This window comes from Salminus brasiliensis, chromosome 11 (genome assembly GCF_030463535.1).
Source record: "Salminus brasiliensis chromosome 11, fSalBra1.hap2, whole genome shotgun sequence".
Classification (NCBI taxonomy): domain Eukaryota; kingdom Metazoa; phylum Chordata; class Actinopteri; order Characiformes; family Bryconidae; genus Salminus; species Salminus brasiliensis.
Genome location: NC_132888.1, coordinates 21974575 through 21999218, shown reverse-complemented (window position 1 = coordinate 21999218; position 24644 = coordinate 21974575). Strand labels below are relative to the sequence as shown.

The following is a 24644-nucleotide window of genomic DNA, read 5'->3' as shown; positions in this document are numbered from 1 at the left end:
AGAATTTTATAAAAAGAATCACCTCTTCAACTGAACAGGGTTGAATCGACCGCGGTCTGGGCTTGTGTTGCAGCCGATGGAATCGGGAACACTTCACTGGTAAAGGGAAGAATGAATTCAGACTACCTCTGAAAGATAATAGTTAAACACACCTCAAAATCCACAGTGGACAACCTCCAGATGTCCAAGCTGAAGGCTTTGCCATGGGCCTGACGGTCTCCTGACCAAAACACCATCAGAAATTTATTGACAGAGCTGAAAATTTGCAGTGCACTCAAGACCTCACGAATCTCCGAGATCTACAAGACCTTTACAAGGAAGAACTGGTGAAAACCCCCCAACAAGAGCTGCTGCTGCTGCTGCTGCTGCTGCTGCTTTAAGTGCAGACCATGCAGCGTGGCCCAACGTTTGCTTCGGGCTCTTTTCCCTTCTTGTTATTTAGAAACTGTAAAAGATGGAAATTAAAAAAAAAAAAGTAATCTCGTTGTAAATATTGGAGATAATGTCATGTGTAACTTTATGCCTCTTATGTAAACCTTTATATTCACAGTAACAGATGTTTACAGATGTTTAGTAGCTAACTGATGGTAAACGAGCTGAAAACGGTCAGATGTATGGTTGTATTTGGGGTAGAGATGTATAGATAGCTTGTGACATATAAATAATGTAATATATACATTTTAAAATTAATTTATATGTAATATATACATAAAAAAAAAAAAAATATATATATATATATATATTCCTGAATAGGATTCCTAACTTAGCTAGTTAGCTAGCTAGCTAGGAAAAAGCGCTAGCTAGCTAAATGGTGCTTCACTCTATATTAAGTAAATAAATATTAATGACTAAAATATAGCAAGCAAAAATACAAATAAATATGTAAAATAGCATTCGTCAAAAATAAAAAAGTGAAAGTACAAATGTAACCGAAATGAATGTCCACCTCAGCTTAAGAAATACTGAGGAGCGGCAGTCAGTCAGTTAGTTAGTTAGCTAGCTAGGTAACGTGCCTTTCCCCCCATTTCTGCGCCACTTCCCGTCGTGTCCAGTGTGGCTGTAAAGTGTTAGAGGACACATTATCAGGCCAAATAAACGAGCTGGTCACTAACATCTCAAGCCCACTCCGACACAGCAGCTCGAAAACAGTTAAAACGTGCGCTCCACTCTCCTCCGCCTCGGAGCTGCTCCCCCAACCTCTCACTCCCACTTTACAAACACACAGCAGGACAGGAGGAAGGGTAGGCGCTGTAAAGGTAGCTGGCTGAGTGAGCACTCAGGGCTCTCAGGCTAAAAACAAACAGGACCGGGTGGTTCAAACAGCCCGCTTTAGCCACACATGTCAAACCACCCCCAGTCCAGAACAGGAGACACGGGCTGGAACTCAAACCTGGGGCTAAAGCCTTCCTCCTCCGCCTCTGCAGAGCCAGTCTCTCTCAGTGCTGTCTCTGAGGAACAGGTAAGAACTGCTCTTTCAGCTCTCTTGTGACTGACCTGTCTGTTTTTGGTAGCTGATGGTTTGGAAATGGATGTTGGAGCTGGCTGCTGGTTACCTTTTCGGATTCAGGCTAACGTTTGGTTTACAGCACTCACGTGATTCTAATGCATGGGTTAGGCTTTGGGGTTCCCCCTTTTCTATCCTTACAAAAATCTGCTCATGGCCCATAACTAACAGATTTCAGTGTCAGGGCTCCTTTCATAGAGATTTCAGTGCATTTCTAAGACTTGATACTTGCACCACTTTTGGTGCTTCTCCCTGTTTCAGAAAACAGACCACCATCGGTCTCAGAGAGCTGTATTGTTTTTACACCCCCAGAAATAAACCTCCTTATCCTGTTACTGAAACCTAATTACAGGTCAGTAGACGGTTTACAGGAACTCAGCTCTCAAAAGGATTCCTTGTGACTGTGTGTTTCACTTAAGGCATGAATGAGCCTTATTTAATTATTGCCTTTATGCCGTTCAGCGCCCGTACAGCTTTTATGTAGCACTTTATGAAATGCGATAATCGGAAAACGATCGGATTGAGTATGATTCCATTTGTCAAGTCTACTTTTTCGTATTTGAAGCAAAGGAGAGCCCAACTGCGAGGTGGTGTCATTATGTTATTATATGATCTATTTATTTATCAGGCCCGAGGGTCGCAAGGTCAAATCCAGGGCCATACTGCTTTCGCCATCAGCAGCCAGAGCCAGAGAGAGCACAATTGGCCCTGCTTGACTCTGGGTGTGGGTAGATGGCGCTCACTCCTCTCATCGCTTTAAGTGTAATGTTTCCCGGCCTGAGCGTCTGCTGGCTGATGTATCGGAGCTGGCGATCTGGCGCTTTCCGCTGATCGCTGCTTAGTGATGCTGTGTTGGTGGCAGTTTGAAAGGAGGAGGAGGAGATGTGCTAGTGTTCACCCGTCTAGTGTTAGGAGCATTACAAGCGATAGGAGAGGTGCAAGTGAGTGGGTGGGTTAGTTAGCTCAGCTAAATTGGGGTAAATATGAAAAAAGGTAGGTTAGCTGTCCGAAATGTACATTCACTCATCATGAATAAGTATGTGTTGCCAAAGTCTTTTAGTGATTTATTTAAGCTGTTCTTTTTATGGGGCAGTTATTTGAGTATTGTCGCAGTTACCCAGTAACATCCAGTGGGTACTTCCAGTATGATGATTCACCACGTCACAAAGCAAACGTCCTCTCAAACTGCTCAGTATTCAAGTGTTCTTCAGTGGGCTTCCTGATAGGGTCCCACATCCAGATTTAAGCCTCAGCATTGTTTTAATGGTGATAATCTGCCATTGCAGTTTAGCACAATGCTAATGCATCAGTATCTCTATGGTATACATAGTCATACAATAATGTTCTCATGATGGAGTATCAGTCATTATCTGATATGCAGGTAAGAGGGCTGCTGAACGTACTGTAATATTGATGTTTTGCAAGGTGTTTCCTCATGGCTCTTCAGTAGATTCTAGTAGATTCCAGTATCTTTCAGCGCTGTGGTGTTTGCTTTTGCTGGTCTTGCTGTAAAACTGTGTAAATAACGTCTCAGACATCTTTGCTCAAATATTTGCTCAGCTAACATGGAAACACTGTAGTTATGACTGTTAGACTTCATCATGTGAGGGTCATTCGAAGCAGGTGCACTTCTCAGGCCTCTTGTTTCTTTTAAGAACAAAGCAGGAGGGATTTTTTTAACAGAGATTGGCGAGATTGTTGAGTTTCATGTAAGTTCGTAACTGTAATTTGCTAATAATAATTTATTTAGTGACTGTGCTCAGCACTAAACACTTTTTGAGTGATTTGGGTCACTTACAGTGCAGAACACTATGAATTGGAGGTGCTACACAGCTGAATGCTGCCAACAGTCACGTTTGTGCTATCCTGTTCAAAATGGTATTTCTGCAAATCTAGAATCAATATAAAATATATTTAAAATGTTGACCATGTATATATAGGATCAAATAAATATCTACACTATCCCACTTAGATTAACCCCTTAACACTCCAAGGGTTATTACACACTAAGGTAAGGTATTATTCAGTAACTACAAGGACTTCTATACAAACTGGTGGGGCTATTCTCTGGTAATAGAAATTTGTAATAACACTTTCGGCCCACCGGCGGTCCATAGCCTGTTTAAGGTTTTAATAATTCAAATTCTGAAATGTCCTACAACTTGACAAGGCCCAGAACAAGGCCTCTTAATGTCCTGTGAGTGATCATGATAGACTACAGCTGGCGGCTTCTCTGTGGTCACATAAAGAGGGTTTGTTTGACAGCCCTCATCGGATAGACCAACACACATTACAGTGGGAAAGTCAGAGGAGCTCAGTGCAGAAAAACCCAGTCAAGTCAAGTATGTTTGTTTAGGAGGCTAATTTCTGCCATCCAAGAAAGAAACCCCTGCTTCAAAAACAACACCTTTAAGCTTGACCAGTTTGCAGCTAACCAAGATACTCAACCACACAAATCACGATGGGGCATAGTGAAGGAAGAAGCAACGTTGCCTTGCGGTTGTTTTGGAACTGATACAAAATGGGATGGAATAATGTATAAGGAGGACCACCTCAGAATTCTTCATTGTAGCCTCAAACCATCAGCTGGAGAGTTGAAACTTGGACACAACTGGGTGTTGCAACAGGACAATGACCCCAAACATCACAGCACATCAGCCTTTGCAAATTCACCAAATATGAGGACTATTCTGACAAATTAGGTCTGTGCCAGAAAATCTATTCTGCCAGAAGCTTGCTGTTGACTACCGAAAGTGTCCGGTCAAGGTGGAACTTGCTAAGGGACGTTTAATCTAATTTTTAATGTGCTGTTTATGTGTGCCCAAAGAATATGAACTTGCGCAATTCTTGCTTTTTTGTCACTTATTCTGCTCTAGAACAGAAAGAAACTGTTCAAAGAACCGCAACTGTGGCGTGCCAGGAATGCCCAAACTTGTGCATGTGGTTATGTAAATGAAAATAAGTCCCCAAATAGGGCACAAAGACTTTCTTTAGTTCATTTGTAGACAGATGCTCTCGTAAACAACTGCAACGACGAGACTGTCTGTCCTCAGGGGCAGCTGTCACATGCTTTTGTCTAATCACAGATCACTCTGGACCACTTGGTTCTATTGTACAACTATAGGGAAATCGTATTTCACCCCAAATGACTTACAGTTCAGTATACAGTTAGTGGTTTATTAGATTCCCCTAATGTACTGTCTGACGTTCAACAAGTGTCCGAATAATAACCATTTTCTGTTTCATGCTGAGAAGGAGGGGTTCAGATGGTTGAAGGTTCTATAAGAAAATCTCATATCTCGTATATTCTGGTTGTGTGGTTTGCAGGTACTGAGCCACTGGCGCTCCTTGGCAGCAGAGTGGGATGAGGGTTACAGCCATCCAGCTGTGAGCAGGCTTCATCTGAGAGCTTTTGCCCAGCGCCTACACTGAACAGAGAAGGATTGACTGGTCCCAGCACACATCAGTAACTTCATTCAGACCTAAAGTGAGGGAGGACTGAATAGATCACTATGATTGACCTGAGCTACCTAACCGAGGAGGAGCAGGAGATGATTATGACGGTGTTAAAGAGGGATGCAGAGCTGAAGAAGTCAGAGGAGGAGCGAATCAAGTAAGTCCCTAGCAGGGCTGTGCAGTAAATCACTTGTAAATTGCTGGTATGTCATTGGCCATTGCGGTAATCATATTAAACAAGGCTCCAATACACAAATTAACCCTCTAATGAGCAGGAGAACACTGTTCCTTTACTTAATTTACAGTCAAAACAGCCATTAAATACAAGTCAGTCATTTTCAGGAGATATTTCTTAGGTGATTAGATATAGGATAACTTGCATATAAAATTTCTTTAAATATGCAGAGAAAACTGGACCCCTAAAAACTATGCAAGACTTGGTAGACCAACAACACTACCCATATCAGCTAAACAGCACTTATAGCTGTCATCTTTGAGAGAGATTTAAAGCTTGAGATTAGGGAAGATCCACAGGTATTTCAGATGACTCAACACTGTGGGTCTGGGTCTCAGAACCATGGATAGTTTGGATCTCAACATCATTGAATGTGTTTGGGATGACTTGGATCTTGGAAAGCAGAAAACTCTAACTCTGAACTTTTGAGATGTGGAAAACTGAAATGGAAACTCTAAAAATGTACATTTTGAAAATACTGACATGCTGAAAAAAAATAATATTTTTCACACAATGGCCATGGTGCAGTTCTCCTGAACATATTGAGCTTAATTGCATCCAAAACAATCCAGAGACATGGTTTTCAGATGTCCAGAACGAATAAAAACAGGGGCTTTTCCAAGTCTCTGGGTGAGAACAAACATTAGTGAGAAAGTTTGTCTCATAATGTCATTAAGGCAGGGGAAGATCACTCACAGGATTGCTTCAGGGTGAGTCAGCTAACTGCATTACCACTTAACCTCAGCATTAGAGCTTTGTTTGTGAGAGAAACACATTCAGGTAGAGCTAAAAAATGCACCATATTTAAGAGATCGGTTGAAGTCTCTGCTTTGCTAGGCTATGAAGAGGAAACCGTAATGAAGGACCAGTGCTAAACAGTTTGCCGTTAAGTCCTCCACATGTAACGGAGCGGTTTGCAGAGGAGCCTAACTGAACTGGCAAGTTATGCGATCTGAAGCTCAAATACCCTAAATGCAGTGTCTGGGAGCCTGTGTGCCTACATAAAAGGAAGAATGCAGAAACTGGCCGCGACTGGGTGATTTCCTTGCATACAGCCACGGCCTTGCTCAACATTGGATAAAAGGATTAAGTCTACCCTTGTGGAATAATTGTCTTGCCCTTTTCACATGACCAGCATAGTTTCCCTGAAAACGAAGATGTGTTCTATTGGCCACGGCCAGACACATGATTTTAATCAAACTGTTTTGATTTACTGCTGTGGCTCACAACATTTTGATTAAGAGCATTTTGAGTTATGACCTTTTTGATGACTTTTCATGTGTACACACTATTTGAAACATCTTCCACAGATGATTTTTGAGATTACATGACTGAACTGGGTGGTATTATGAGGAGATAAAAGCAGTTCCAGAGTTCTGTTGTGTTGTAGGAACTATTTTATGTCTCAAAATGCAACATTACCATTGCATCGCTTCACTATGGGAACCCTAGTTTTTCCATTGATATTCACAACGTGAGAACCATGTAATTCCAGTCCCATTTATATGGCGATCCCTTGTCCATTATCATGAAAATGTGACTAAACCTATTTAATTGGGCCCTTTTATTTATTAGGCTCTTTTAGTATTCCTTGATTGTCCATTTTTGTCATTGCAAATTCAGCTGGCTATGACAACCTTGGATGATGAAGGCTGGCACAAACGTCTGTCTTCTCAAACTGTTGCTAATACATTGTCACTAGACAGCTAAACACGCTTGGAGGAGAACACTAACTATCAATCTTTGTTGGGATAACAGCCATCCTAACCTCTCTCTTGGACTCCCAGCCATGCATGGCAGTGAATCAGACCAGTGCCTAGACAGGTGTACCACCTAAGAGCCATTGTTTGCCACTTTGGACATTCAAACACTGTCAAAATATCCTGATTATTTTCTAAAGCATTAAAATGCAAAATAAACTGTCCTGAACGATGACCTGACATCAAGAACCCTTAAAAGATAAACATGATGGTAGACGTGGTAGAGATGGAGCTTATCCAGAGCGCTGGTGAAATGGTTCACCTCAGTGCAGCACCTTACTGTGTTTATGTGGTTATCCGGTCAGATTTGCAAATATGCCTCTCAAACCTCTGAACACCCAGTCTAGCTGCCTCACGTAGCAGTCTCTGTTGAAGCAGGCCAATCTTTAACCATGTCACATTATTTATTTACCAGTGTGTTTTAATATGCTGCAGTGTGAACAGATCTGTGCAGAGGTCAGAGATCAGCCTTCATTTCTTATTGAATGTCCATTCAAAGAGTACAAATTCCTTATTTTTTTTAGCAGGTATTTCTGAGGAGCTTAGCAGGAGCTAATCCTCCTGCATCAAGAAAGGGAAAGTCAAAGGTTTCAAAACTGGAATTCAAAATGATTGGAAGCAAAAGGGACTTCTAACAACTGCTCAAGACTTGGTAGACCACCAAAACTACCCACTATCAGATAAACAGCATTTAAAGCTTTCATTTTGGAGAGAGGAAAAAAATCAAGCTCTGAAATCTGAAAACATCTACAGATCAGACTGTGGAAATATTGAATTGATGAAGCTCATTAGTAATAATAATCTACTATTTATATAAACTAGACCTCCTGTATGAATGATCGCTCATTCCCTCCTCATTTGCGACAGTTTTCTGGTGACACTCTCTCTCCCCACATCACTTCAATGTATGGCATGGGAGTCGTTGCCCTGTGACGTTGCAACTTGACGTGGGGCGAGAACGTGTGTAGAGATTATCTGTCAGTGTGGCTCATTACGTCAAATGGTTAATTGTATTCTACTAAGATTATACTGGAAACGCTTCCACTACTGGAGATCAGCTCTATTTGCCTATTTCACCAACCAAGCAGGCCGGTGGTGCGCTGTATGGTTGTGTGATAGGTAGCCATGTTCTCTGTCTTTATAAGCAAACAGCTGTGCGACGTGGAAGCCGGCACAGGTAATGTTTGTCATTGAGGAGGCTCTAGAGCAGACAGTACTTAAACAAACCAGTTACCAGGTTGGCTAGAGCTTTGTTGAATTTTATCCAGCAGAGTGTCTCTGAAGCAGGGGGAATTAGTGCAAGCAGGTAAGTGGAGGACCACTGATCAAAAACATAAACATATGGCCATAAATAATTAAGCAATGTGAGACCATAAATAAGTAAACTGGCAGAAAATGCCATTCTTTTACCAGTTTAAAATTTCACCTGAAAGTCCACCTTCAAAACAACATAATTCATGGGCTTCTCTTCTATTGCTGATGAAGTAAACAAGCTGTGTCCTGGAATGTACGGCATTTGTCCCTAACTAATTCATTGTGATGGGACAGGATTAGGTTAAATATTTTACTTGACTGTTGGCAAGTGCAACCTCAGGTACAACGAAAGGAAGAAAGAAACAGAAGCAAGAGTAGTTTGAATGTTAAGCAGTCTTCCAGGTTGATTTATATATACATAGTGTCTCGTTATTGACCCTGTAGGTCAGCAAGGCAGGAAAGGTCGCTGTAGAAGGGTGTTTTTTAGGCCCAAGGGGAAATCCAAAGAAGGCAAGCGTCCAGGCTTTTTTTCTGTCCTGCACCAAATTGGTGGAACAAACTTCCCCTGGGTGTCCGAACACTGAAGACCCACCTCTTCCGAGAGTACTTTGGCGAAAAGTCCTTATTGACTTGTGTTTAGTAGTGTCTAAGCTCAGAGGTATCTTTGATTTTTTTTGTCTATTCAAACTAGCTAAGGTTATTCTTGAGTAAATAGTGAAGCACTTTTGTAAGTCGCTCCGGATAAGAGCATCTGCTAAATGCTGTACATGTCTCATTCTCTTCTGAACATCAGGCACTTGCAGAACGAGGGTCCTGAGGAGGGTAGACTGAAGTACATGACAGGAGAGTGGTTCTATGAGGCGAAGTCTCAGAGACACCAGGACAGAATTCATGGCTCTGAAATCATCATGGCATCCATGAAACAGAAAAAACCCATGACAGTGGGTGAGTCTTCATAGCATTCATACATTCACTATGAACAGACATGTTGTGCTCATGGAGAACAGAAGGACATGTAAAGCCAGAAATTTTTGATATTATACAAAAAAATGAAAGAAAAGGAGAATTGGGTAGAATTCTACCACATAACAAAAGTACAGTGTGATCTGGAAAATGATCCAGTATGTATTTTTATTGCACTGTAATTACTGTAAGTGTTTAGATTAGTTTTACATTGGGAACCCCTTAACAAAACAAGGCTTATTACACCCAAAGGTGTATTATTCAGTAACTACAGGGACTTCTGTACAAACTGGTGGGGCTATTCTTTGGTGATAGAAGTTTGTAATAACACTTTCAGCCCGCCGCAGACCATAAGCTTTTAAAAGGGGTTTAACAGGATCAGCGGGATTCATATTGTGTGTTTTTTAGGGTTGCTAATGTTATAAACTTTTTCATCTTAGTATGATTTCCAGACAAAGTCAGGTAAGGACATCTGTCCATTCCGTTTTAGTCCACTCTTCCACCAACTGCTTCATGTCCAAGCAAGGACAACATTCACACTACCATACCTCTACCAGAATAACAATTTCATGGTGCGTACCGAGTTTGTAGAAGAGCAGGCTAAAATGAACAGGATTGATGCTGTGAGTAAACTCTAAACAACTTTTATTTGCATCCACAACCATTTTCAGACGCATACAAGAAGTACAAGAGTACAAGAAGTGATTTGTCCAGCAGAAGCAATTTTATGCTGGTAATGTTCACTTTTGCTGCTCCAAACCTGGCTGGTGCGTCCCAGAGAGGTTGAGAGTTCAGTTCTGCTGCGTCTGTAACCACGCCCCAACTGATGATGAAATAGACAGGATTTTCTTCACTCTATTACATTGTGGTAGGCGGAGACCCTCCAAATGTTAGCACTCAATTTGGTTACCGTGGCAATGTACAAAGCTGAAAAGCTTCTGATTGGCGCCATTCTCCCCATTCTGCTCCTCGCCTATCTACGATTGTTATAAACCCCCTAAAATGTGCAGATCCGCTAATAGCGAGAGTAAGTCTACTCTGTAAGGGGATGCGTAACCATGTTTTAGAAAATAAACTGTCCATTGAGCTTATAAGTGACTTAAGATTGTGCGGAATTTGAAGTTTCCTAAATAGTGTAATGACATAAATGATGTATGGGTGGATGGCAATGCCAAAAACTCCTCTTTCCAGTCTAACGTCTACAATGAACTTTAACTATGAATTTTAATTTCTCACCTTTTGTTTCCTGTCCTACCTCATCAGGAAGTTCATTAAAAAGGGGGTCTGGCCTGTTAGTTTAAAACAGAAATTGGCCAGTACTTCTGCCCAATTTCCCTAGGAGTTCCCTGACCTCCTACAGTCATACAGTCTCGTACTATAACCATGTATTAAAGCGGTAACCTGTACCAAGACAACGGTCCTCATGAACCCCAAACAGAAGGACTGAATACAAGGCTGATTGCCATGATGGAGGCTGTGTGTTCATGTTCTTGCTCAAAGCTGGATATTTAATAGAATTGTTTATACTGCAACTTAATTACATAATTAAGTGCTAAAGTACACAGCCCACCAGGGTTTACTTTATCTCCAGTAACATGTACTCTTTTTCTGCCCTTCAGAATTTTTGACTCAGTCATGGAGAGAGCGGTCCAGCAAAAGTAACAATGAAGCCATGACACCAAAAGCAGGAGCGTCAAACAATCTGAAGAGGTGATCATCAGTGTTCCAGCAACACACTAGCATTTGTGCTCATACCATCCCTGCCCCAACACAGTTTACATGTCATAAAAGGCCTTTGACAAATAATTAAAACATTAATGAGACACTGTCATAAGTATTACAGGTTCATGTATGTAGAGCTCCCAGCTTAGAAGGATTAGTAGGGCTAATGTTCTTGACAGTAGCCCTGTGTTTGTCAGATGAGCTTGAACAATATAAAAGTTATTGCCCTTTGCTCTTGCCAGAACCTTGCAGTGTGTGTAATGTTGCTGTTTGAGCAGCTCCCTCCCTTCCCACTTTGTTCATGTGTGTTTTATAGGCGTGGAAATCTTATGATTCTAAGTGCTGGATGACTCAATCGAGAGTCAACAAAGGCGTTCGCATTCCTTGGTGTCAGAAGAGTTTGATCCTAAAACCTCTGTTTTGTTGATATGCGTGTATATAAAATGTATAACAATCTGAATTTTTTTGAATATTTTAGTGTTCAGAATCTCCAAGTATTAACACTGCGGTTTGTCATTGTATGTATGTCACTTTCTGGTTTGTCCTTATTTTGTCTATGTTTAACTAACAGTGGGACATCAGAAGCTCAGCAAGACAGACTGAATTTGGCCATGAGGTCACCATCCAGAGTATGTAGATGGCTTACTGCTCTCCATGAACCAGTGTTTTGGAAATTGTTTAAACTTGGGTCCAACTAATATTATAGTATTTCCATTTTACTGGCAACTGCAAAAATATTGCTTATAGTAATAGACTTTTATTTTGAAATTATTTTGTATTTAAACTCACAATCTCATGATATCGGGGCAAAACCTATTTTGCTGCCTGTATTGCTGTCATCTTTTTAAACTGTTCCTAACTTGTAATGGGTTACTCAGAGGCACAGCTGTCTACATTTGACATATTTTGAATACATACTATGACAGTGTTTTGTGCGTAACAGTTTAGCCTATTTTGCTGCCTGTATTGCTGTCATCTTTTTAAACTGCTCCTAACTTAATAATTATTCCCCAAACCTTGGTTATTAAGCTTGCTGTATTTTCTTTTTGTTTTAGCCAAGGCACAACCCATTTAATACAGCTGTGCCTCTGAGTAACCCATTACAAGTTAGGAGCAGTTTAAAAAGATGACAGCAATACAGGCAGCAAAATAGGCTAAACTGTTACGCACAAAACACTGTCATAGTACGTATTCAAAACATGTCAAATGTATTTCATTATAAGAATAACCTAAAAAAAAGCAAAGATCATGGGTGACTACATTTACATTTACATTTACGGCATTTAGCAGACTTTATTATCTTATCCAGAGCGACTTACAAAAGTGCTTTGCTATTTACCCAAGAAAACCTTAACTAGTTAGAATGGACTAATAGACTATAGACTATAGACTAATAGACTATAGGTAGCCCCTAGTTCTACATTATATGAAAGGTGCCTAAGAATACATTTTATTTTAGGTTATTAACAGCCTATTTACAACCCTGTTATTGTACCTTAGAAACACACTGTTTTTCCATTTGTTGTAGCCTTGTAAGGAAAAAAGATGAGCTCTGTTTTTATTAGATTTTTTACATAATTGAGAAGGCCCACAGTAATATAGCTTAGCATAGCTTTTAACACTGTAACAAGAAGTCACCACAGTGTGTAGTTAGCTAGTAGTAGTTAATTATTATTTATCTATCTATTTATTTTTTGGATATCAAAATTTTAGTGCCCTAAAATCGTATCAGCCACTAAAGTGTTTATATATGGTTGACCCTTAGTCTAAATCCATTTATATTAAATATTATTTTGAAAATATTCTGAATACTGAAATTGAATTGTATGAAAATTGGTTATTCCCCAAACCTTGGTTATTAAGCTTGCTGTATTTTCTTTTTGTTTTAGCCAAGGCACAACCCATTTAATACTGTTCCAGTGAGCCTCGACCTTGAGGAGGTTAACAGCCAGTTAACCAATGGAGCCCTAGGACCTAAAGATAAGAAAGCATCAGGTAGAGATCATTTAACATATAATATGTAAAATAATCGTAGGACCATAACTGATACATAATATTAAATATTCTAATTCATTACATGCTGCTTACATGCTGCTTTTCAGAAACAACGGATATTCAAGTGAAAAACGAAGCCTCTGACGCTCTACGAGAAATAGCCCCTCGGCAAAAACCTGTGCCAAAAAAGAGAACCAAACTTTATAAATTTCAGAACTCCGTCTCAGACAGCACCAGCTCGGTGTCCTCCCAGACTGTGTCTACAAGCTCAGGAATTAGGTCCCCCATGTCCACAGAGAGTGTATCTACAAACTCCAGTCTCAGTTTCCCTATGTCCACCCCCAGTGTGTCTACAAGCTCAGACAGCACGTCCACCGTCTCCACTCAGAGCAAGTCTACAAGCTCAGACATCAGGTCCCCTACACCCAGAGGCATCCTCAAACACACCTCCAGCTGTAACTCCAATGACTCTAATGTCAAGAGCCAGCTGCCTCAACCTATCAGTCGCCTTAGCCCTGTTCCCACCAACACTGCTGAAGACCAAACTATAACCAAGCTGAATACAGAGCCCACTCTCAGTTTAAAAGCTGAAAAGCCATCAAGTTCGTCTTCACCACTCACATCAACCATGCCAAAGTCCCGTCTGCCAGTGAGATCCCCCGTGCCTTTGAATGGTTCCGAGCCGACAGCACAAGAGAAGCCTAAAGTGCAGCCACGACTGAGTTTGAGTTCCAGCACACGGTCAGATGATGACCAGAAACCCACAGGCACCTTACAGTGCAATAATTCCCTCAATAGGTTAACACCTGCTAAACCAGAAAACCAAAAGATGACAGATCAGGCAAAAACGGAACCACTGAATGTTCCTACAGCACCTGCCAAGTCAACATTGGACAATCCATTAAATGAGAGCACTACTCCTCAGGTCTCACAGCAAAAACTGAAGGAAGAGGAGAGTTTGAGGACGCTGTTCAAGAAGGAAAATGAAAAGATGCAAGAGCAACAAGATCAGCCTCAGAGCACTGTTGGTATGATCAAAAACTTTTTTTCTAATGAAAAATTGCATTTGCACAGAATCTCTTTGTTTTGATCTAGGACAAATAGGGTCTGTTTACACTAAATGTGGGCATTAATATGCGTTTTGACTGGATTCTGTTCACACTTTTCTTTAAAATGCATCCCCAGTGTGATCGGATCATATTCGATTTTACTTTCCCACATAAAAACGCACCAACACGTACATCAGTTTCATTTTACTTTCTGTAAACAACAGTTTTCCCATCAAAACTGTCCAGTGAACAGTTTAGAGTGACGTTGGTGGTTCTACAATGCAGCAAAACTATAGTAGGTTCTCACTTTCCCGTAACAGCTCTATCAGAAAACGGGACAGGCTGTTAAAACATGTTTGGTTTAGAACCGCCTCTGAACATATCCAAATGTGGTTTAAGTGATCCGATTGTAATTCAATCAAAATGCTCTTTGGGCATGATTACACCTGGCTCTTCAAAAGCTGAATGTGATCTGATCACCAAAACGCATGTTAATGGCAGGTATAAACAGGCCCTTAGAGTAATGAAAAAGAAGTTTTCTTAATAACGTCCAGTACTGTAACAGTTATTATCTCTCACATCTTTCATCCATCATCATTTGATGTTTTCACAGATCATCATGAATATGAAGCCACCAGAGCTGCCTCAGCCTTGAATTCCCAAAACGTTGAATGTGTCAGTGGCAACAGTCCCCACACATTCCATACAATGACAAAAACTCCTTTAAAACCTGAGGACCACAAACATCCCGACATGGTAGATTATCATGCACCGAACCCCACTGAGGAACAGGGAGACTCTATTGCTAAAGTTCTGGAATGGTTCAGCAGGAGCTCAGACAGCAGTGATAAACTTGAGTCTGAGGGCAGTGAGCAAGACCTGGAGGATGACACAAAAATCGATGACATCGACTTTGAGGATGGGATAAATCTAAGAACGAAACCTGGGGACAACGTTTATTTGATCATTCCAAGGCAGAGCACTGAGGATACTCCCAATAGGAATCATGTGTTTTCAAAGGACAGCGACTGGGGGGAAGAGCTGAGTGTGGACGAGCCAGAGCCTCTTAGAAAATCTCAGGATGTTAAGCAGCAAAGATTTGAATCCAAGCCATCAAGAGTTGAACAACTCCTTGTTCCTGGATCTTCTACTTACGCCACATTTCAGCCAGACAGCGTCACTCAGATGGCGAATATGGACATCTCTGAAAAAGCAAGTTCAAAAGACAAAGTGGCAGAGGTAGTTAGCCAAAAGGACGAGATAAGAAATGTTGAAAAGTTGGAGCCTCAACTGAATGAGACGATAGACCAGGAGGAGAGTCAGCCACCAAAGATTGCCAACTTGAAGTCGTTCTGGGAGAGAGGCAACACTGGGCCAAAGATTCTGGTTAGCAGATCAAACATGAATTCTGAAAAAGACAACAAACCTCTTAACCAAAGTGATGTTGGCAAGAAAGTAGAAGATTACGTAGAGGAACCACCCAGAGCTCAGCTAAATTTAAAAGATAATTATGCAGTTGCTGAGACAAAGGAACAAGTGAGTGTAAAGGAAGATCTGAATGTAGATGGGAATGTGGATCCTGTCAACACAGCTCCTAATGATGAATACAAACAAGAAGCCATTATTAAAGATAAGCAACTTCCAGGGAATTTCACGAAACAAAAGAAAGACACTGTGGTTTTGAGCTCCCCTCCAGACCCAGATGTTCCCTCACTTGTGCAGCTGAAATCTTCCTCACCTTCACTGGATAGTGGGTCCTTTTTAGGAGGCCAGAGCAGTGAGATTAAGAGAGGAGCCATGAGTGTTAACAGTAGTGAGGGAGATCGCATGTCCCCTGCTTTACTTGAGTTGGACCACAGTGCAAAGGCTGTAGAAAAAGAAGAATCCCAGGCTAAACCTGGATCTCCTTCCAAATCCAGCATTCACATCCAGCAGCCAAATCCTGTGTCCTTAACAAAGCAAAGTGGGCAGCAACAGGACAACAGGGCCGAGAGGATAAAACAGCTCAAAATGTTCTGGGAGAAAGAAAAGTGGGAACCCAGGATATACGTCAGATCAGCAGCAGCGGCTGATGACACCAAACCATCTATGACCTCCCCTGCAAAGCTCAACAAAAGATTTACAAAATCAGAGTTTGATCTCAGATACATAGGTACAGAGTTCGATGATGAACCTGAGGACAGCGTACCCGGTCGAGGCAGACAATCTCCGAATTTCACTGTACTTCCACTTCGAGACAGAATGGACAAGTCAGTCACAGCCGAAAGCATGAACAGTTCGCAGTTCAAGACCCTCCGTGACTTCTGGGCAGGGACTTCTGCCAAGCGCTCACCTGCCTTCGAAAGCAAAAGCCAAAGACCATTAAGCCCAGAAGTCAAATATGCAAAAACAGACACTCACAAAGAGGCAGTCCCAAACCAGTCAGACAAGACCAATTTTAAAGGGTTTGGAAATGAGAGTGGAAATGCTAAACCCTCAAGGACAGAGAGACCTTTTCAGTCGTCTTCAAAAGAGAGATCTGCTGCCACAGCTAATTTCTCCTCTAAACCTTCAGGTGATCCATCGTCCCATTTCTCTCCAACACGGAGAAGCTCCCAGTCGTCTCTGAAGGACATGGTGCCTCCTAAACCTCAAGGTATGCTCAAGGATAAGGAATCGAGGCAACAGGGTAGAAGGAGCAGTAAAGGAACATTGAACAGTAAAGGAAATTCTCTTCGACGTGCCACTAGTATGTTCACCTTGGACTTGGATAATGATGATGACGACCAAAGTCAAGAACTGCAGCTGCAATCCAAGAAAGCACCAGACGCAAATCTCGCACAGCCAAGAAAGGCAACAGAAGGTAGCATGTCACCGTCTAGGAAGACTCCAGAAGCTAATCTGCAGGTGAAGAAGTCTCAGCATGAAACCCCCAAGAAAGTCAGCGAGGGAAAACCATCACGCTACGTGACTGAGGATCCTGATTCCCAACCTCTCGCCAGGTCTTTTGTTCCACGGGACTACCAGCATTACCTGGGAATCACAGAAGACAGAGGCATGTTCACTCCTCCCCAAGTCACTCCGCAGATGAGTGAAATAGTCTGTACCCCATTCCAGACATCTCCGGAGACAGGCTACAGCCCAAGGTGCTCTCCTGTGCAGGCTAGCACTCCGCTGGGCTCTGCAGAGCTCCGCGCTAGGAGAGGGAGCCTGGGCCCTCGCCCGAGTGCATACAATCCTGACGATCTCAGCCATGACACCTTACACACAGTAGACAACTGGTCCCGTTCCCGGCCAAATTCTAACCGTGAGAGAAGCATGCCTTTTCCTTGTTTTTAGAATCTGTAGCTACTAAGTTGAAGAAGACAGCAAATAGGAATCTGGATTGGTTTATATCATGTTCATAATTTAATCAGGCTCACTCAGGAATTTCCCACAGTTTTCTAACAGCTCCAGGAATTTGGCATGGGAGAGTGGATATCACATGTCATTCAGTTCTTTTAACAATAATAAGCCACAATATTGTAGAAACACTTTCCATGTAATCCTAAAATTTCAGGTTTTATATATTTATATTTATATTTATATTAGTCTCGTAGACTCACTGGTTAATAGGGTGTCCCGTTCACTTAGACGTTTAGTACACAAGTTAACGTCCAGTGGTTTCTGCTGTTGTGCCGAATGCTCTTTCCTGTGCCTTTGCTCCACCATTGTATTTAACCAAGCCTCATGCAACTGCTCCTTTTTAATAACGACTCTCATGTCTGGCAGGTAATGAGGAGAACCCTGTTCAGGGTGCGCTTAAACGGGCTGCCGCTAGACCCATTTACCATAAAAGCCTTGAGGACCTCACTGCAATACCAAGTGAGCATAAGTTCCATAAGAAGTAAGACATGCAAGACAAGTCAAGAATTTTCTTGAATCTTTACAAAGACAACTTCTTCATTCTTCTTGCTGATAGTAGCTTTGCAATTACCATGTCGTCCAAAAGCACTTAAACTTCTGTCCACTGTACCTATATTCAGCTCTCCTTTTCACTATAATGAGTCCACCTTATCATGCAGTAATACTATACCGCTTTTGTCTGCGTCCTGGGTAAAATGTCTCTTTGTTCGACTTAGAATGGAAAGTTCAGGTGGCAGTTACACTTCTGCCATGTGCTCTACTTTCTAAGTGTTTTGTAATTTCACCATGTGCCCTAGAATCGACCAGGAAAAGCAGTCAAGTGGATGAATTGGTGCCAGATAGCTATGATGGTAAGAATAGGTGTGCTTTGTAAGCTAATACAACAGCCTAAGAAGTGATCTTGCTTATTTATCACTGCTGATAAAGTAGCATAATTAGTTCCCATTATATCCATCATACTGTGGATGTAAACATATGTTCTCTTTCAGTCTCCAGCACTCCATCCCCACCCTCATCCTCCTTTTCAGACCCGGAGCACCTGAGGAAACTCAGCAAGTCTGTCCCTTCTTTCCTGCAGAAGGAGGTACAGTATACTTGTATTGATCCAATCCAAACAGATAAGTAGCTTAAATTTCTTTAAACACCTACAGGACTCCTATCAGCAATATCTAAGGCCCTGTTTACACCGGATTGCTAAAACATACGCATAGCTGTTCACACCTGGCATTTTAAATGTATCTTGTGATTGTGATTGGATTTCTGGGGTCACATAATTGCTCATGTTCCTGTACAGGCTGTTTAAGATTCTTTCAATTGCGTGGTCAGGTTAGGCCAATTTACGAATGACTGGGAGAGAATTGACATATTTTCTGGCTGAGACAGTGACATTATTGAGGCAGGCGGTGCTTTGCTTTTGGGGACACATCAAGGAGCTCCGAATGTGGTTTAAGTAATTGGATTACAGAGCATCCTCAAGACGTAAGAGTCGTATGCTGTTCACACCTGTACTTTGTGCTAGCCACTTATGATCGGATTACCCAGGTCGCATATGTCCAAAATTGTATTGATCAGTGTAGTGAAGTAAGTAACATCACTGTCCCCTCAGTGGCTGACAAGGGTTCAATTCCCTAGTCGTGCCAGCAAACCACGCTACATCAATAAAAAGTCTGTGGGCTACCTGTTTCCCAGCCTGTGTAACATGATCTCAATGTAAGTCACTCTGGATAAATGTGTCAGACAAATGCTGTAAATGTAAAACAGGTAGGCCAAAAGAAATGCTTTTGTTTTCTCTCTCTTATCTAGAACGATGAAGGAGAAAGTGACTCCACCTCGGAGTACAGTTCCCATAGTGGCATGCGCTGGAGGAATGGCGGACCCCGCACTAACCTTAGCAGCAACTCAGCCTCTGCATCGTCTGTATGTTGAAATTTCTTTGCTTGGTATTCCACTCACAGCATTTCCTAGCTTATATGCAGTCCCCTCAGAATGTGATGGAATGGGAAGGCCATTTTTTTCCGGCTATGTTGACGTCATTCAGGTTTGAGACAAAAAGAAGGACCAAAAGTAAGATCAGCTTTTAATTCCTTATATTTATTTAGATGTCTCAACCTACAACCTGGCACCATTTCTTTTAACACACCCTTTGTTTAAGTGGGCAAATATATTGGAACATGTAAATAGAAGAAAGCGCTGGTGTACTCAAAACCCAAGACATTAAACAGGTCTACCAAGAAAGGCAATAGCAGCTGATGACAGAAACACTGTGAAAGCTGTAATGAAAAACTCCGTCATACTGTCATACCATAAGAAACAAATTTCATTTCAAAATGGCATGACAAATACCCTGTATCATGAAATTGTCTTTAAATATTGTTATTTAATATTTATGCCATGTCACTCACCTCAAAGCTCACATGTATTTTAAGCGTGGTGGAGGTAGTGTCATAGTTTGAGCCTGCATGGCTGCTTTTGGACTCACAAATCTTGAGACTGAATTCTAAACTCTACAGAAACATTCTGTCTGCCAATTGACAAAGAAATGCATCTAATCTATTCAGGAGAATCTCCTGACTACAGTGACTCAAACACCACTGCTAACACAAAGAACCTCACCAGGAATGAAAGTGAAAGGTTTAAAACTGGCCAAATCTGTTGCTGCACCAAAATCAAAGACAAGAGACCCCCCCCAAAAACAAACAATAAAGACTCTGGAAAAAATAACCGTAAATAATTAATAATTAACAGTTTGGTGATGTCTTTCAGTCAGCAACAACAACAACAAACTATACAAAAGAACTGACCTGGATATTCAAATACTTTCAGAGGAGACAATACAGTCGGGCCAACAATCTGTATACAATCTCCTGTAGTCATCCTTCATGCTTCACAAGAGTTTCTAATTCTACAGCCTCCTGCTTTCACTGGATAATGGCATGTGCCTGAAATCCACAGGTTAGCGGGAGCGTGATGAGCATTTACAGCGGAGACTTCACAAGCGTAGAAGTTCAAGGAACCATCCAGTTCTCCCTCAACTATGTGCAGAAGCTGAGGGAGTTCCACATCTTTGTTGTTCAGTGCAAAAACTTGGCTGCAGTGGATCCCAAGAAGAACCGATCTGACCCGTGAGTAGCCTACTAGTAACCCCCTAGTAACCCCCTGTCCTGGCACAGTCACACTGGATTTTGTGATATAACAGATAATTTTGGATATTTAGACATGGTAAGGATTAGTGATCCAAAAACTGCTTTGACTGCTTTTGTTGTAGGTATGTTAAAAGTTACCTAATTCCAGACTCTTCCAATCTGGGAAAAAGAAAAACGTCAGTGAAAAAGAGGACGTTGAACCCTACATACAATGAGATTTTAAGGGTAAAAAACATTCTGTGTGTTTTGTTTTTTTTTTGCTCTAGGTTGGTTTTATGATAAGATGTCAATTAAATTTTTGTCAATTTACTAATTGCTAGTGGCAAACATGCGTAATTAATAATCGATAATCAATATTAAATGAACAGAATGATAGAGATTTATTTTTTGTTAAATATAAATATATAACTTTTCTTTCCTGACCCTTACAGTATAGAGTTCGGATGGAGTATTTAAAAACCCAGACTCTTAACCTCTCCGTCTGGCACAACGACACATTTGGCCGCAACAGCTTCCTGGGAGAGATAGAGGTTGACCTATCCACGTGGGATTTTGGGAACACTAAGATAAAATCCTTTTCCCTCAAATCAAGGGTACATTATGTCTATTCCTATATGTATTATTTTATGGATATCGCACATGCAAATTTCATTACAGCCATATTGAAAGTGCATCAGTGCGTTCCTGAATATTTTGCCTTGACTTTAGAATCTCTCCTCTCAGACCATGAGCAGCCTCCAGCCTGCAGACGACAGAGGCGAGATGAGGCTGGCCATACGTTTCTTACCGCAGCTTACCCACTGTAATATCTGTGATTTCATAACAGAGTATTGCTTTCTACTCCCCATAAAATCCTACTTATATACGGTTTAGATTTTCCTGAGTGAGTTATACCCTCAGTGTGTGATGCTTTTCTCTCTGATACAGCAAAGACAGTGCCCAACTCAGGCGAGGTGCATATCTGGGTTAAAGACTGCAAGAACCTGCCTCTGATCAGAGGTGCATCCATAGATCCATACGTGAAATGGTAATTTCTACAAACTGCATACACAACTAGAAAGCTTTGCAGGAATCTCATATTATTGTACTATGTTATGCAGCATGATTATTGCATGGTGGCTATCTATAGTTACGTGTAGGCCTCTTGCTTAAGGTCTTGATGTTAATATTGAATATAAGTTTATGGATTTGATAGTATGGCATTTAAAAACAATCTATTTCAATCTAGTTTAAAGGTCTTTTTTATATTAATCAAAATTTAATATTTAAAAATATATTTTCTTATAAAAGTAAAAACAGGCTATTCAAAAGACAGCAATGATTTATTTAATATTGTGTTCTTTCACTGTTGTCAACGCCCAAATGTCACAATTTTGATACCTTTTGACACCATTCAGCCCTCAGGCACATGTTTCTATGAATGCCTTCACAGTTTTGTGCTGCCAGACACCAGCAAAAAGAGCCGGCAGAAGACGCGGGTGTTAAAGAGAACCACAAACCCCGTGTTCAACCACACCATGGTGTATGACGGCTTCAGAGCAGAGGACCTGAAGGAAGCCTGCATAGAGCTGACCGTGTGGGACCGGGACCGGCTGGCTAATCATCTGCTTGGAGGGCTGCGACTGGGCCTGGGAACAGGTATGCAACCGTTAGAAGAGTAAACGTCTTGCTCTCTAAACCCGATTTCTTCATGTTTTATGTTGCTTAAAAATAGCAGCTTTAATTTGGTTAGATTAATATTAGATTATCCGGGATATAAACATTACCAGTGTATTGGTCAAAACTGCAACAATTGTATGCTTATCAAACAGTGTGGGAAAATAGCATTGTGTTTCTTTTTGAAGTGAATTGGAAATATACTCCTCAGGCACCCTCAATTATGATGTTATAAAAGCACCTGAAGAAAGGCTTCTATCTCCACTGGGTTTTATTAGATTATGCAGCTATTCTTAGAACAGTAATGAAATTGACCTTTTTTTCTTTCTCTTGTCTCGTTCCTTTTTAAACAGATTTTTGTTTCATGCATTTAAACTCTGTAGACCCTGTATAAAAGCCCACACTTGCGCTTTTCACTCTCATAACTACATTACTGTCATAATTAACATCAGTTTCATAGGCCCCAAAATTGAACCCTGTGGGACTCCACAAGATAAGTGAAACCAAATCATTCACTGAATAAGTTCAAAGGGTTAACTCCTTAACACTCCAAGGCCTATTACACACACTAAGGTGAATTACTAAGTAACTATAGACACGCCTGTACAAACTGGTGGGGCTATTCTTTGGTAATAGATATTCATAATAACACTTTTGGCCCGTCGGCTGAGCACAGGCTGTTTAAGGGATTGAGAGTTTGAAGGTTTTATGTTCTGTAACTTCATAAATCATCTTTTGTCTTTTTAATACTATTATTATTATTATTATTACATGATCTCTTAGGTCTATCTCTAAGGCAGTTCGGCAGTATAGAGCATTGTTTACAAAAATCAAAAAGCCAAGAAGTGGCTCCACTTCCTCGTTCTTTCTCTGCAGGCAAAAGCTATGGCGTGAAAGTGGACTGGATGGACTCCACTGTGGAGGAGGTGGCACTATGGGAAAGAATGATGGAATTGCCAAATGAATGGATTGAGGATGTCTTGCCATTGAAAATGCTGACCCCGGCTAAAAATACATGGAAGTAACCAAAACTGATAAAAAAACATTATGTATTACGCATTTTATTACTCTGCATTTCTAATAAATGAGTATATATTTGCATTTTTTACCATTCTTAAAAAAACAGACTTGTGTACTCAGTATTTTATTTTGTTCCAACTACAAACTACATTTCAATAAATTCACCTAGTATCTTATGTAATAAAATCTGTTTTCTGTCTTTTTTCCATAATTAAGCCGAGGTTGTCAGCTTGTCAACAGCACTCCTACCAACATTCATTATACGTTGATTTTGAAACGTTGATAATAAAAAGGATTCTCATAATTCTGATACTGAGCTCATATGCCATGATACTGAATAATGAAGAGCAGTCGAAATGCAGTCCTCTCGTGTGAGGAAGTGTTAATATAGTGTTACTAGTCTTGTGTAACAGATGGGAAACTGCTGAGCTTTTCCTCCACTTGGAGGAAAGTGGAGACAGTTCAGACAGCACTGCCTCAAGTGTTTTTTGTATTTACAACAAGCCTTTGTTGTAAGGTACTAAGACTAGCTGACTTACTATAGTAAGCAAGCTTAGCCTACCTAGCACATAGCAACATAAGTGATTGGGGTGCGTTCCAATTGCTCACTAATAAGCTACTAATCCTAACTAGTTTTTTTTGAGTGTGTACTATGTAATAGTATAGACAGTAGTGTTAAAGTTGAGTATACTTAAATATCCAAGACACATACTCAGAACTGGCTGGTTCTTAAGTGTGGTTACTAAGGACACTATTAGCCCACAATGCAATGTGAAAGAAAATTTAAAAAGTCTGGAATAATTATTTAAAAAAATAGTGGATAACAATGTACTTGCAGTGATGTATGTTGGCATAGCAACGCTTCATCACTTCCTGTAATACAAAACCTGCCAAACGGGCACTATTAAGATTAGTAGATAGTGTATATTTTATAGTGTAAGATTAGGTAGGATAAGATAATCCTTTATTAGTCCCACAGTGGGGAAATTCTCAGTGTGTAGTACGCAATTGGGACACAGCTTTAGCCTACTAACCTCAGCAGTCTAATGTTCACTATTAAGATTAGTAGATAGTGTATACTTTATAGTGTAAGTGTGTAGTACGCAATTGGGACACAGCTTTAGCCTACTAACTCTCCTGCACTCACAATTAGCTCTAATATCACACCACACCACACACCACCTTTCTCACACATCGCTCAGGGGACTGTAAGTCTGTGTGTGACGAGAACAGGACTTGGTCAGTAAAATAAACTATTCTTAAATTACACAATTGTAAAATTTAGGGTAAATCATGACTAAAGTTCTACAGATTAACACAGTTTATGATGGAAGATGAACGTGGTTCTCCAAAATGGCAACTTTCAATGGAGAACTGTCAATGGAGGTCAATGTAAAAAAATGACTTCCAAGTCATTTTGGAGTATTTCTATTGGTCTGTTTTTGCACAATGTAAAAAGCAACTTACAGATTCACATCATGTCAAAATGGTGTGAAAATGGCA

At 40.8% G+C, this 24644-nt stretch overlaps 1 protein-coding gene across 6 annotated transcripts; it reads left to right on the top strand.

Annotated features, from left to right (window-relative positions):
• The first annotated feature begins 1221 nt into the window (after positions 1-1221).
• On the top strand, positions 1222-23327 carry sytl2b (synaptotagmin-like 2b). 6 transcript variants are annotated; one of them, XM_072692182.1, is made up of 19 exons: positions 1222-1459; positions 4832-5117; positions 9003-9154; positions 10792-10882; positions 11466-11523; positions 12784-12889; positions 12997-13917; positions 14552-17224; positions 17689-17781; positions 18120-18173; positions 18312-18406; positions 19126-19239; positions 20275-20444; positions 20588-20690; positions 20897-21058; positions 21189-21267; positions 21393-21492; positions 21898-22103; positions 22998-23327. In XM_072692182.1, the coding sequence occupies exons 2-19, from the start codon at positions 5017-5019 to the stop codon at positions 23144-23146; spliced, it is 5427 nt and encodes a 1808-aa protein (XP_072548283.1). In that variant the 5' UTR covers positions 1222-1459; positions 4832-5016; the 3' UTR covers positions 23147-23327. The 6 variants fall into 6 exon arrangements, with proteins under 6 accessions (XP_072548283.1, XP_072548282.1, XP_072548285.1 ...); XM_072692181.1 differs by having other exon boundaries at positions 21174-21267; XM_072692184.1 differs by lacking the exons at positions 1222-1459; positions 9003-9154 and having other exon boundaries at positions 5047-5117; positions 21174-21267.
• The last annotated feature ends 1317 nt before the right edge of the window (positions 23328-24644 follow it).

Excerpts from the sequence above, each read along its gene's own strand:
- sytl2b (XM_072692181.1), top strand. The coding sequence starts at position 5,017 with ATGATTGACCTGAGCTACCTAACCGAGGAGGAGCAGGAGATGATTATG. Across the intron at positions 13,918-14,551 it reads TCAGCCTCAGAGCACTGTTG|ATCATCATGAATATGAAGCC; the intron begins GTATGATCAAAA and ends ATGTTTTCACAG. Across the intron at positions 21,059-21,173 it reads CCTTTTCCCTCAAATCAAGG|AATCTCTCCTCTCAGACCAT; the intron begins GTACATTATGTC and ends CCTTGACTTTAG.